General features: G+C 36.2%; 1 protein-coding gene across 1 annotated transcript in view; it reads left to right on the forward strand.

Annotated features, from left to right (window-relative positions):
• LOC139718510 (N-acetylneuraminate-9-phosphate synthase-like) overlaps positions 1-15,940 on the forward strand; it is a 43,614-nt gene that overhangs the window by 26,459 nt on the left and 1,215 nt on the right. The window contains exons 3-7 of the mRNA XM_071629983.1: positions 6,639-6,836; positions 9,806-10,021; positions 11,653-11,805; positions 13,458-13,559; positions 14,652-14,811. Of these exons, the coding sequence (XP_071486084.1) occupies positions 6,639-6,836; positions 9,806-10,021; positions 11,653-11,805; positions 13,458-13,559; positions 14,652-14,811 (829 nt within the window). The remainder of the gene's footprint in view (positions 1-6,638; positions 6,837-9,805; positions 10,022-11,652; positions 11,806-13,457; positions 13,560-14,651; positions 14,812-15,940) is intronic.

A 15,940-nucleotide genomic window follows, 5' to 3' on the forward strand; every position in this document is an offset into this window, starting at 1 on the left:
CAAAAACTGAATTCCCAGGTAACATTACCCTTTGCATATAAAAAAACAACGCTCAGGACCCTCAAACAATGTTATTCCTTGTCTCTCTCCTCTCTATTTTTTTTCAGGTATAATCCCGTTCTATGTTCCTCGTACTCAATTTTGATGCAATTATAATCCAACAAAATGAACGAAACAAAGGCAAAATTGTGAAATCGGCCCCACCAGTTCAGGTTTAGGGTTAGGTTTAGGTTAAGGTTGTATTTATGGTTAAATCAGTCGAGGGACATTTTAGGAAGTCCTTCCGAAAATCAAAGGGAGAAAAAAAAGACAGGAAAAAGAAAAAAATGAACAAAGGAAAGATGAAAATTGCTCTTCCGTTGAAATCGGACCTGCCGCTGTATCAATCACGCGTTGCGCTGTTCGGTGGGGCCTCGTTCACGAGTAACATACTAAATGGAAGAGAGCCCCACCGCTGTGCTTAATGTACCGCAGCTGACAGTGGGCTGAATTCACGAGTACGACAGGAAAGCCGCCATTAGCACAGACAGGCAGTGGTGGCAATGGAGGGGTCTACTTCACGAGTATGCCAAAACAAAATGCAGAGCATACGTTACACAAATCATATTATTTTATCAATTTGTAAGAAATACATGCGTTCATAGTGCTTTGTGGATCGTTCAGTTTATTATTAAGAGATATGAACAATTAAGTAGAATAGCCACGAACAACAATGCAAAGGGCCTATTTGCAAGGTTGACAGGAGGGCAAGTATCCTGGGTAAGTATGAAAAACAGCGGTCACTGAAAAGCAGGGGTTGTACAAGACGTGGATCACTCAAAACATGAATATGTAATTAAAATCATCCAAAAATCTATCAATTTACAAACAAAATATTGATGTTAAATGTACAGCAGGTAACAAAGAAATCATCATTAAGAAGCAGTAACTATTTTAAAGTGCAAGAGATAGAAATTCAGATTAAGCTTTTAATGTTATAATCAATTCGTCTTGTTGAAATCATGTATGTACAACACAATGTATACATTAATTTATTGAACATTATGAAATTAGAGACTGAAGTACCTTATTTTTTGTGCTATGATGTTGTTGTTCATTTATTTTATATCAGTTATTTCAATTTTTAGTTATATTTGTTCAAGTAGACAAAGAAAATATATGGAAACGAAAATGGAAAACGAAACGATCAGCATTTACAAGTGTTTTCGGACAAGATTGTTCATGAGAGTCTGTGTTATTAATATTGCTGAAATGCATTTGTTGCAATATGATTAAGAGATTGCTGCCTAGATATTGACAGGGACAAAATCAAAACCACCAATAAGTCAAGGGAAGATTGCAACCATGAGAAAGGAATACTACCATACGTAATAAATATGACTCCTAGAATATAAACGTAATATCAAATATGCATATGAAATAAAGCAAATGCAAAACGATGATTTTACTGCATAATGTTCATGAAGGAGTGAGGGCCAGTACCACGAGTAAACTGAACAGTACTATTGTTTCTAATCTCACTGCTGAAATTGTAGACACTTTCATTAGTAGCTAATCCATCAAGGGACCTTGGCATGCACAGTAATTTAATCTGTATCAAATAAACGTCATCTTGGTGAATTCGAGCATTCATTTTCCAGAACTTTGGATCTTGGTATTTTTCATTTCAAAGATATGAGATAATTGAGCAATTTTGAAGCACGACGATGCACTACCCCATACATCACTTGATATGGCTTGTAGCAATTAATGTGTAGTATCATAGTAGTTTATATTGATTTAAAAAAACCCAAGTGATTTGTTTAACGCCTGGGCATTTTTCCAAGTATGCAATATAACTTGAAGGGATGGTATAGTTATGGTTGAGATGGTGTGTCAGATTTCCTACTTTTTTGTGATGTAATGAGAGACCTCTCATATGAAAATATCAAAGAGCTTAAAATTCCAAGAGAAATTCAAAGGTCATTTGATGTAAATCGGGTTTGAAAATGACTGAGATACCCAAAATCAGATTGGTGCCCAATAAAAATTGGGACCCACCTTATATTGGGCACACTTTGTTTTAATTTTTTTTTGTACATCTCAGACTATTCGAAACCGATTTTAATCAAATAAATGCTATTTGATATTTCATATTGTTTTCTAATCATGTCACTAAATGTCAAAATTAAAATCCCCTATCTCAACCAAAATTATAGCATCCCTTTAAACTGTTTGAAAAACAGATGTGATGACTGACTAATCCATGCGTTTGCTGGAGACGGACCCAAAGCGTTCGTTTTCTCGGTATGTGGCCACCATCCTACATATTTGTCACTCAAAATTGGATGTTTCACGTTGAGATTTTGCACTCAGAAAGATAGATATCATACTTTCCATTGTTCATATAGAAACGTTTCCTACCCTTCATCACAATGAATCCTGTATTAAAACGGCGAATTTCGTTGACTGAACTTAATTTCATTATTGACGTGCAACGGCGCTATATATTTATACGGCTTCCCGCAAAACCCGTCACGCCAGCGAGGAAGGGAGTGCTATATCATAAACAGGCTGCCGCTCCACTCTGCCCGGGCTGCGCCAGACAGTGATATACCGATCTCGCTGAAGCAACGCTGTATATGGCTGGCATTCAGCGAAGCACTGAACACGTCATGTCGTGCTTTGCTAGGCGTGATGCTGTTTCACATGAAGTTGCCTCCATAAACCAGCTTTCTGAACATGAAAAAATGTGTATCAATATGCAATCAGACAAGTAACAATCGTAATGTGACAGAAAGAACGTCCTCTAGCTGTTATATGATAAACCGGAAAGAATGCGGGCCGAAGGAATCTCATAACTCGAGACATCCTCAAGACATCATTTATATTCGATGTTCAAACTTCGCAAGCTGAGGTAAAAGTCTCCCATTATAGCTTTGTGCAATTCCTAAATCCATATGAAAATCGGAGGAGATCGCTTCAAATATAACTAGTTTTTTCTGGCAGAAGCTTAAAACTATAATTTTGAAGGCACTCGAGAAACCTAAAAAAAGGTAACATATGGGTGCAATTCTGTTCTCGCATTAAGTATGTAAATACTGCATCAACTCCCCTCTTCCCTCTCTAATATGCAAACTGCATGAAATCCATGAAGGCTACAGTGTGTTTCACAAGGTGCTGTAGCATCATCTTTTTCAAAAGCATTTCGCTATAAACAAGTCAGTGAGTGCCAACACCGTGTGATTTTTTTTTTTTTAATTCCTTTAGTCAACTTCGTGATTTTTTTTTGATTTTTGGATGGATTTTTACTAATAACGTCTGCCATAACCAATCGGGTCCTTCCTAGGCCCAGGGAGCATCTACAGGTTTCGTTAAAAAAATGGTTTGTTTAGATAAGGTTACACAAAATGAGAGCTTTGAAATAAAGAAACTGTAATAATGTTATGGCCGAGGTGTTCGCCGAACAGACCACTATCTAACCCCATGTTATAGTGTGTTATGTAGGGTTCCACGATCGAGATTTTTCTCAGAATTATAGCACCGATTATCCTTTTTGCATACATAGTGAAATTTGTTTAGTTCTCCCAGCGAAGCATGTGGTGTTTTTGAACCTTGTCATGCGGACTTGTCATTACATCAACCGATATTACCTTTCGTTGTCCATGCGCAGCTGGAATATTTTCCAGAAAATTACATTCATAAACTTTCCATTGTAACGGCCTACATGATTACACCTGTTTTAATTTTCTTTTTTTTTTTCTTTTGCATCGCTCTCATCAGAGGCTGCGATGAGTTTTTTTTTTATTGGCATAAATTGTAGTGTTTGTATAGTATTTATTCTGGTGTTGATAAATGAAAACAAACAGCTTCAGTACGTGGAATGTGTCCTGATTTTATTGACCCTTGATGGATTGAGGTTTTGTTTTCCTTTAATTCTTAGTTTAGGGATGTCAGTACGATGTCTGTTCGAAGAATCCCCTTTTTATGATAATATACGTAGTTGTTAAAGTTTATTTATGTATTTCGGTTCCATGGTACACGTGCATTAATTGCTTATTCGATATTGGAGGTTATTTTCAATTTCTTGTCACCCCTTTTCTTCCTTTTTTTGTTCTATTCATTTGTTTTTCCAATCATTGCAAATAATTAGTAAATAATTTGATTATCTTTGTGATATGATTCAATAAAACATACCATGGATCAGCATATAAAAGGATGGAGAAAAAAGAAGCTTGACACACTATACCAGTGGTCTTAGCAAGTCATCCGAGTGGAAGAAGTGTAAAATTCCCAATTGGGGGGGGGGGGGGGGGGGGGGATGGAGGAAAACCTGGGCAAGTACTCCTCTGCCCTCGAGCATTCGTGTATACTTGTATTCATGCTAGAGTCTTCGTTGAATAGGTTCAACAAAGCCTTTTTTTTTCATGGTAACATTTTCATGGGAACTCGCGCTATTCTTCTGGTGCTCTTCCTGCTATTCTGGATTCAAACATTTCAACCGGAACCTTTCATTGCATGTAATATGTATATATATATATATATATATATATATATATATATATAAGAAGTATTGGAACAAGTTCACTCGGTTGACAGCAGGTTCATCCGTATTTTATTGCTATATTTGTATATAGTATATATATATATATATATATATATATATATATATATATATATATTACATACATATAATTATATAAACGTATATATATGTATGTATTTCGCAATGTAAAAGAGATATCAATATTTTATCCTCCTACATCTTTTGACAATCGCATATATTATATAGGCCCCCTAGTAATGAAGATTTGATATTGTTTGGGGAGGAAAGCAGTTTGGAGTAAGTTTGATTTGATTTGATCATATTCCTGCTTTTTTGCAAGGTATATGAAGCGTAAAACAATAATTATACATTGGAACAATCAAACACACATAGGGCTTATTATATCTAGGTCTCTCTCTCTCCATATATATAAACATATATATATATACATATTTGTATATGAAGATACATGATATCTATCATAATAGTATGTGGAAAAATCATGAATTATTCACCCAAATTATTACGAAAATGCAGCTCCATTTGATGTGTGAGCTGCTCGGTGGCGCCAACTGCCCTACCCAAGTTCACTGCACTTTTGAATAGTGATTTCAATTGTGTTCCATTAATTGCTATCCGGTCTGAAAGGTTACTGGTAAACTTTAACGCCAATATCTATTCGCCCTTTTTAAATCTACGAGATTGCGATTGATAGAAAACGCGTACTCTTGGTCTGAACGGGGTATGACGGTGAATGAGGAGAAACGCCCACTTCTCTATGGAAAGACCTGTCCACCAATCAAAAATGGCCTTCCCTCTCACACACAAGACGTACGCGGGTGGTTCTGCATTGTAGTTGTTTTTTGTTGAAGTATTTCACTATGAACGAAATTGTTTACACCTGCATGCGTTTTTGCAACCTTTCGCGGATGGATATTGAGTATCAACAGGCAGAAGTAGGACCGGCGAGGTGTGTTGTTCAGGAATTTTGGTTTGTTCGGCCTTTGGCGTTTTCGAAGACCTCTGTGCCTTATGCTTCAAAGTAAGTACAACGTATTTTCATACCCTTACATTACACGTTGGCTTACTATCCTAAATCAGGGAGGTGAGACCAAATATACCTCTCTGCCTAAGCTTTAATGTAGCCTGGCCCAAGCCCCAAATGGTCTGACAATTTGACCCTCACATGAAGGTTTTCTCCGTGATTCAGGACATGTCAAGGCAAATCTTTGTGCTCAATCATGAGTCGTTTCCTTAGTTCTTTTTAGACATTGTCATTGTAATGTATTACCTTGCATGGTATCGCATTGTACTGTATTGTATCATTTAATTTTTTGTACCTTTTGTATATTTTCTAGTTTTTTTTCAAAACATTCTGGAGAGGGGAGCAAGTGCTCTTAGTAGCTTGTTACTAGATATAGCGCTACATAAGAAATTACATATTCTTATCATTATCATATTACCAATATGGCACATGGTGAATTTTTGAGCATGAAGGAGAAACCTTACGGTCAGATTTTATATTTCATTGACAGTTTTCATCGCTTTAAGATTTCATTTTAAATGGGATGTGACTTGTGCGTGCTCGAGTCCCGTGAGTCTGTATGTGAGCGACGGATCGGATTACTATGATTTCGTTCGTTCATCTTATGAGAGATGCATGGATACGAAATAAGCATTCATTAAGATTTCTATTTCATGAATTTTTTATTTATCTCTTTTTATTTTTTAAGAGATAAATTGAAAAACAGAGCACTAAATGTGACGAATAGTACGTAAGAAAACGTTGGGTATAGATACGATGTAACAGTGCAGGTCCTATAAACCGTGCAGGTGTATCCATTTTGCCAAACTGATATAGACATATTGGCAAAAAAAGGCGTCAGTTTAATTCGTTTTACTGCTGTTATTTACAGTGGTTAATAAAGAATTATGCATAATGAAGATAATGTGGTAGTTGACAATGTACTAGCACTTGACCCATAACAAACTGCACACGTGACAATTAAATCGTCACACTGAGGAGTGACATGTTCTTTTTGTTTGTTTTGTTTTATTTTATTTTCCTCGCAAATGACTTATGGTGATGGTCTTTGTCTCTGACTCTTGTCAGAGCCATTTTTGTGTGTATACCTCCTGTCAATATACGGTCAACATGAGCGGAGAAAACGGTGTAAATAAGCAGGTGGAATTCGAATTAGCGCCGGGCAGAATGGTCGGGCAAAATCATCCAGTCTTCGTCATTGCCGAGATCGGTCAGAACCATCAAGGGGATATCAACATCGCTAAGGAGCTGATCAAAGTTGCCAAGGTACTGTTTTCTTTACAGGATCTCCCGTCGTATTGCTTCCTCTCCCTCTTCCCCTTCATCTCTGTCTGTCTTCTACCCCTCTCTCTCTTTCTGGTATAATATGTATTCATGTAATCATATAAAACTTTTTTTTTCGAAAAACAGACATAGCAGAAACATGTCATCTTTGCGTCTCTTCATCCTCTGTTTACTCACCAGGCCAACGCAAGGAACAATAATAACCGACAGCAATTTTTTGAAGCAAAATAAAACGAGATTGCAAGTTCGATTTTAATACAGTGCTAACATTTTACACGCTCTCTCGAGTGTGGCAAAGATTTATCGTAGCGGGAGTCGCCTTGACCATTGAGGTGAGAAAAAGTCGTCTCACCTCCCTGCTTATGACTATAAAAGCATGAATATTGATCCTCAGGGTAATCCCACTAAACGGACACCCACGAGTCACAAATGGCCTTGCTTTTTTATTACAAAGAAGTTTTGAATTCTAAAGAGACAAAGCCTATTCTTTCTGAAATGTTGGTGCTCCCACAAGCATCTATTTTTTAAAGACAAAAATACATCTGCCTGAGGATACAAATACTTGAATGAGCAAAAAATATGATTTGTGTAGACTCCTTGGTCGCACCGCGATAACATCCATACAAAAAAAAACAACAAACTACTGTCTACGTGTATGTATAAGAATTGATAAAGAAATGGGGAGATGCAGATGAGTCTATAATAGAAGTACTAGAAACGTTTTAGGTGAGGGATATAACCTAATATAACCTGATGTCACTAAAGATGAAGATGTTGCTTGATACAAAAGGCATGGCTGGCGCGTTCAACCACAATTTCAGAGCGTGCGCAGTAGTAAGCCTTTACCAGATCATGTTGACGCGTGATGGCAAGGGTGATGGTCAAACATTTCTATTCATTATATTCACGAAATTGTTTCAAAACTTTCTTTCGACTGTTTTTCACCTTTGAATGTGAAATGTCTGTTGCCGGAATATCTGGGCATGAATGTTATACATCCAAAAGATTTGGGTATACGCCTACAAAATCTTATTTGTTTTTTGAGCGTGAATCAAGTATAGGGAATGTATTCCTATTCCTACTCAATGAATAGAGCAAACTTTATGTTTGAGTACAGTAGGTAATTGCGTGATTTTTAAAAAAGTGAATAAATAAAGACCTGAGAATCAGCGGAATTTAACTTACGAAGATCTACTATAGGTTTCCCAATCCATTTTCGGACTTTTAAAACCACTTTCAAAGATTAAAAAAAAAATCAAATTCGTCCCGAGAAGCACACAGAGTTCAATTCCTAATTCAGTCAATTGTCATTTTTAGTTCGTTTTTCGTCAACCATTTTCAAAGACATCCCATTCAAAATCAAAATCGTCAGTTGTCATTGATTCATCCTCGCCGTCCATCGACTGGAGAATGTAAAAATCAAATTCGTCTTTGTTCGCACAATTTCATGAATTTTTCAAAACAAATTAGTCAGATGGCATAGGTGGGAAAATCATGCTCAGAAGTATTTGGCACGATGCCTTGGGCGACAGGAGATTGAATGAAAAACGGTGGTAAGAGAACATGAAACACAGTAAGACAATCTTTTGGCCTTGAGCTCTTTTATTTAATGACTTCACGTTATTGCATCTTATGTATATGTATATGCCATGTATATGTATATGTATATGTATATGTATATATGTATATATATGTTAAGTATGTATATACATATATATATATATATATATATATATATATATATATATATATATATATATTCTTGCATTAAAACGGGCTTAGACTCAATGGCCCGAATTCACGAAGGTGGTACAAATGAAACCATGGTTTAAACCATGGACAAAAACCATGGAGCGCCAGTTGTTACCCGGAATATTTTCTTAAGAAATTGGTCATTTTGTTGACAAAATGACCGTTTCGTTAACGAAATTATCATTTCGTGGACGAAATGTTCATTTAGTTACAAAATGTTGTCATTTCGTTACAAAATAATCATTTCATCGACGAAATGACTTATTTCGTAACGAAATATTTAATGCAACACTTGGCGCTCCAAGGTTTTTGTCCATGGTTTCATTTGTACCACCTTCGTGAATTCGGGCCAATAGGTCTACACAATGTAAAATTGTCTTAAAAATCATTGTTATATGAATGGAAATCGTGGATCAGTGTGGCGTTTGCGAATGGTTTGTGTGACAGAACATTTATGTTTATCTCGGTGTGTATATACTATGATTCGGGTGTGTTTGTATGTCTCTCTCTCTCTCTGTGTGTGTGTGTGTGTGTGTGTTTTGTGTGTGGGTATGGTACACGTGTGTGCATGTTACTCGTAAATATTTGCAAAAAGTGAAATGTTGCAGGAAAAATTAAATAACCAAGAAATCACAACAGAAAAGAAATGAGACGAATTTGAAGGAAAATTTGAAGAAAATTATCGCTAAAAGACGAAATCCTTTAGCTGGAGTGTGTGCAGCGAGTGTAACAGACGAATTTGAAATGTAAATGACGAGAATGTGTGACAAAATGACACAATAAGTTGAATAGACTTTGTTCGAAAATGATCAACAAAAGGCGAATTTGAAAATAGGATTGGCATTTCCAGATTTCTCGGCATGAAATTGAACTAGAAATCTATTAAACTGAATATAAAAAAAAGAAGTTTGAAAATGAACGGGAAAACTTACACCAAAATCAAATAGCCGTTTGACAGTTTCTCTGTTCTAATGAATGGACAATAGATATACGAAACTCTGGAAAGACGAAGCGTGCCGCCGTGATGTCATTCCGTCCGTCAACAAATCTAAAGAGACTAAATCCTTAGCGATTTGATGACATTGTCTTCGAAATCAAGAGATTTCCTCCTTCAATTACTGTATTGAACAATCTCGTAGTAAGCCTGCCCTGTCTGTCTGTTTGTTTGTCGGTCTCTTTCCGTGGCGTTATCTACGAAGGATGCTGGTGCCGACTGTGCCAAATTCCAGAAGAGCAACTTGGCTGTACGCTTCAACCGCGCCGCCCGTGAGCGCCCGTATAACTCCCGCAACGCATGGGGGCCCACGTACGGAGAGCACAAGGCTTTTCTCGAGTTTTCAGAGGCAGAGTTCCGCGAATTACAGGCCTACGCAAAAGAGATCGGCATCTTCTTTACATCGTCCGCCTTCGACGAGGTATATAACCTGAACTAAATCCTTTCCGCAAACCAGCTTCCTTTCCTACGTGTGTCTTAGTTAGGAATGACAGCATAAATCTTTGCCTGTTACTTCCCCTATGCTCTAAGAACAAGACCCAAAATTCTACGATCGTTTACTCTGTGATATCAAGGTTTTATACATGGAGTTCCAACTGGCTGTAATTGTTCAAACAGTTGTCAAATTTCTATTGATGTACAAAAGAATTCCACAGGTGCACTTGTGCCTTTGATGATCGATGTTCCAAGCCGCCGTCTTGCTGAGCAATCTGAAGATTCATTTTGAACGTTATCATAATGTTGGCCATATTTTGCTTATTTATTAAATTGTTAAATGAAATGAAATTTCACTTAATAACAAAGTATGTAAAACAAAAGTCAATTCCGTTCAGAAATTTGCGCACAAATATAGTGTAAATCAGAGCTGTATTATGTGAAAATGTTTAAAACTGTAACATCCTGGAAAGCTGGTTTTATCACTTTTCCACTTAATTTCCCCAAATGAAACTAACATGTAATAATCTTCAAGTATAATTCTTTATTGATAGATATATCAGATTAGTGCCCGCGTATGCCCAGTCGAGTAATTTTCATCTTCATTTCAGCATTTTTCCTCAATTTCTGTTCGCGCATCCTCGTGTCTGCACCACCTACCTATTATAAGAAGGGATAGCGAAAAGTAATTACCATCACAAAGACATGTCTTCCTTTGAAAGTGGCTGGTGATTATGCAATGAGACACTAGTCAATTGTCTTCGTATCTGCGCGGCAGATCCTGTTTGGCACATGCTTCAAATATTTTTGAGCGGCGGCTTCGAACATAAATCAAAGGGAATAACTCTGTTGTTACTCCATCTCTTCAACCTCCTTGATGATATACTAAAGTAACGTGACGTGATGTTTTCATAGGTCTTATCCCCTTTCATTTTAAAGCCTTTCATTTTAAATTCTGAGTTTTCCTTTTCATATCCGATGCTCTATTATACAAAATAATAAAGTGCATTTATAATGCGCAGTACCTATGTTTTAAGTCATGGCAGCATAAGTTTTGTGGGGCGCTGTGGCATAGTGGATAAGATTCTCGACTCCCGATCGACTGACCCGAGTTCGAATCCCGCCCAGTGCTGACGTCCTTAGACACGATGTTTTGCCCACCATGTCCCTCTCGGCCCATGTGTATATGGGTACCTGGCAAAGCTAGGCTAATAATAATGGCAGGGCCCTCTGGTAGAGCAGTGGCAACACTGAAGAGGCTCCCCTGGAATTATAAGACCATATATTATTATCATTATTATTATTATTATTATTATTACTATTATCATTATCATTATTATTATTATTATTATTATTATTATTATTATTATTATTATTATTATTATCATCATCATCATTATCATCATCATCATCCTCATCATCATCTATCATTACTGATACTCTCGGCACATGAGAACCTGCAAGATTCAACACATACTGTGTACACATGAACAGCTAATATAGTACAACCCTTCAACTCCTATCCATGCCCAAAATACATAAAATTGGTGGACGGATTATGCTGGATTTCAAGGTATTTCTGTCATTTGAAGTTGCAACTGTCCTTGTTTGCTTCAGAGTGCCTTGGAATTTTTGGATTCCATTGACGTGCCTTTCCTGAAAATCCCTTCGGCGGACGCAAACAATTTTCAGTACATTGAGAGGGCGGCCAAGATGAACCGACCTCTGGTTATTTCCACTGGAATGCAGGATATGGAGACTGTAAAGCAGGTCAGTATAGGGTCCAATCCCCCCCCCCATTCAAGTCTGGTTCTATTGTACTTATATTGAGGCGTTATTGCTAATATCATTGTCATTATCAAAATTTTATCATTGCTATTATGATTATTATTATCATTATTATTATTATTATTATTATTATTATTATTATAATGATTATTATCATCATCATTATCATTATTTTTAATCATTAGTCTTATCATTATTGTTATTACTATCGTTAGAGTATTGTTATTATCATTACTATTATTATTATTATTATTAACATTATTATCATTATTTATTCGGCATATCAGACAATGTGTACATGGGTAAACACAAAACACATTTGATTCAGCTTAACAAAGATAAGATGAATTGTAACACAGAGACAAAGCACAAATAAGAAAAAAAAAACTAGATTGTGACACAGAAAACACAGTTGCCATGTGTCATGGGTGTATGTGTATTCAAATGTTTTATTGCAATTACATTTTCGTTGGAAATAAAATAATCATGATGAAATGAAATGAAAATGAAATGAATACTTAATTGCTGCGGAGACAAATAAGTGAATAATGCGTATCGAATCTGTATTCTGATGTAGACAAGGGAAAAACAATTTGTGTCATGGGAAATTCACCTGAAATGCACATGTACATAGACTCAGTGAATAGAAATGTTCGAAGTTTATACGCTTATAGTAAAGATGGCGAAAAATCTGTTAATCCCTTCAAGAATGATAAATCCAGCCATGACACAAAGTGGTTTTTACAAAACTACGAAAAAAATAGAAATAAAAAAAAAGATAAAAAGACTGCTGTGTCATGTTAAAAAACTCCTGCAATATCACAAAGATTTGCATAATGCACAATATGTGGGACCTTTGTCATCTATAGTATTTTGAATATAGGGGAAAAACATAAAACATAATCATTTGATTAATCCAGTGCTGCTAATCTGCTCAGCAGTTGCATCTTCTTAGTTCGGAGGTGTACACCGAGCAAACCGTCAAATAACACTTGAAGCATATAATTTTATCTTTCGTCAAGAGTTCAGGGTCTAAGATAGCCTTTATAATGTTGTTGATGTACACTGATATACATTTAGAATGTTATGATGGCACTTTGATAATTGCACTTTGAACTACATGAGGAAAAGATACAGACAACGTCAAAAACCACTCCATCGGAATAAACATTGCTAAAGTCAATTTAAACGTCTATTGTTTGAACATGCAGCAATGATTTAGGGCGGTGAGTTGGCTCAAGCGACCCGAGTCTTGACTGAACAATGTTGTGCGTAATCATACCATCCCCTCTAGCAAGAGGCAAAACACTCTGTCCCTCGGATAGGACATGAAATGAAGCTCCCGTCTGTGAGCGAGTCGGTTGAGTCACATTTCATGCACGTAAAAGATCCCTCTTCATTCAGTCATCGCAAAGTGGTCCCCCCTCACATCCAACTGGACCCCATGGAAGACCAGCCTAGCATAGCTGAATATGGGCTATCCAGCCATCTTCTCAAATGGAAAATGAAAAACAAACAAAAACTATAGAGTATCGAAAAATAAATCATCCAATAAACAGAACAGTTTTTGGATAATACCTCTTGAGAGGCAATATCATACAAATCATTTAATTTCTGTTTTTCCTTTGCATTAGATTTATGAGACTGTGAAGGCACACCACGATAAATTTGTTCTTCTACAGTGCACAAGCACTTACCCACTGGATGCCAAAGATGTTCACCTACTAGTAATACAAGTACGTTGAGATATTTGGGGTATTTCTCTCTCTATCTCTCCCTTCGTGTTATATATATATATATATATATATATATATATATATATATATATATAATATATATATATATATATATATATATGATATATATATATATATATATATATATATATATATATATATATATTAGTCATCATAATTATGTATGTGTTATTTCTCTGACCGTGGCAGGTTGTTCATCCTACATCTAGGGATGATGGAGAAAATGTCATTCAGATGTGGCCACGACCGTTTAGAGGACAATTATGTACATGTATTGTGTTGTTAACTTTCTATTCTTTATCTTTCATCAAAATATAACAAATACAAAATGAATATTCTGCAGTTTGAAGGCCCTGAGTAGACCAACGTACTCACATCTTTCTGTGTTTTTGTTTGTTAGGTTGTTTGCTTCTTCTTCTTCTTCCTTTTTTATAACAAATTCCCAGCGTGCTTTGCAATCATGTCATTTTCATTTTATGTTTTTTAAAAAAAATTTATACTCATAACCTTTTATGTCACATCCGCTCATCAGACATAATCATGAAAATCTCCGGTAATCATTTAAAGGACAACTCCAGAGTGAGATTTTTGCATCTGAACATCTATGAATAATGGTTATACTGGGTTCAGATTTGCACAAATCATGGTAATTGACAAAAGCAATAAGAATGCTTTCAAAATTCATAACTAATTACATAGAACAAGGATGATGACGTAGCATCTTTAGCATAGCTTCGCAGGATTGGGTGCTCATGGAAGCAGAACAAAAGAAGAGGGCATGCATAAATTCTACATAGGTGAAGTTGTGAAGCAAGTGGTATTGTAATGGAATTACATTGCTACGTTATTGGAATATGATCTTCCTATGTCATCATCCTTGTTCAGGATAATTTGTTTTGGGTTTTTCAGAGTATTGATTTATCTGCTTGAAGGACCACAATAAATTCTACAAATCTATAAATGGCACTATCGATTTATCTTCTACATGATGTGAAATTATGAAAATCGTCTGAAATTTCCCTGCAAAATATCTTTCATTATTTCGATCCGATCCCTCTCACTATCTCTCAGGAGTACAAAGAGAGGTTTCCCGACGTTCCCATTGGTTACTCCGGGCACGAAGGGGGAGTCGCCATCACCACTGCCGCCGTTGCTCTGGGCGCGAAAGTGGTTGAACGTCATATAACTCTGAATAAGTCATGGAAAGGGAGTGACCACGCGGCGTCTCTAGGTAACACCAATCACGACTTTCTCTCTCTCTCTCTCTCTCTCCCCACACACACACACACACCTTTTGCGTAATCTTTGATGCGATTTCATTAAAATCATTATGTTATAATCATAATGTATCGAAATTGACCATTCCTCAAAGTCTCGTCTGTAAGCCACCCTATAAATTCGCTATAAAGAAGCAAAATAAACTCCCACGCACACAAACGCGCACACAGTGTTCCTGCACCCTCTTTTTTCAATGTGTGTTTTTTTTTTTTAAATTCAGGGTCATTCAATAACTCAAGGACAGAGATCCAAACTCGTATCGGTGTACGAAGTAGCAGAGTATATAGATGATTTGGACACAATTAACAAGAATAGTTCCTTTTCTGTGCGCAATGTTTAGTTTCGCACAACAGAATAATAAAAAAAGAGATTAAAGTGAATAACATGTCATTTGTTTAGTTTACAACAGGGAAATATGAAAATACAATAGAACATGCAAATAAGGGAATCTCGATATAGGTAGACTAAAAAAGCAACCATGTCAATTTTTGTTAATCCTATCATAGACCAAACAAGCACAAATTCACGCACACACACACACACACACACACACACACACACACACAGATTTACAATACAAGATTCCTTTATCAATAAAAAACACGTCTGTCATGCAAGTCTCATATCAATTCACTTTGTATACAGAATCATATCCCTGAAAATTACCACTATATCAAAAAGCAAGGGGGGGGGGGGTGCTACAGGGGCATAACAGATGCTGAAGGATGTGATTACTTATTCAAAGCCACTTACTTTGTTAAGCCACCTCTCTGCTAATTTGTTCCATCATGCTATATCTATTTCATTTTTTATACCCATCACTGAGGATACATACATACATACATTGATTCGAAGATGACTTTTCTGCAATTAGATTATTTTCTGCTTGACTAATTATACGATAAATCTGAATTCCAATCCCTCTCGGGATGACATGGATCAAAAGAAATGTAAACAAAAAAGAAGAAGATGAAATTCGAAGCCAATCATGATGATGCTGAGGTCACAAAAATACATTATAGGCGTACAAGTAGAATTCTATTATGCTCTACAAAGCGAATTATCTTTCCTTTTCTCTCTTG

The sequence above is a fragment of the Diadema antillarum genome, unplaced genomic scaffold (genome assembly GCF_040938485.1).
Source record: "Diadema antillarum isolate AM-2024a unplaced genomic scaffold, OU_Dant_1.0 scf00000095, whole genome shotgun sequence".
Taxonomy (NCBI): domain Eukaryota; kingdom Metazoa; phylum Echinodermata; class Echinoidea; order Diadematoida; family Diadematidae; genus Diadema; species Diadema antillarum.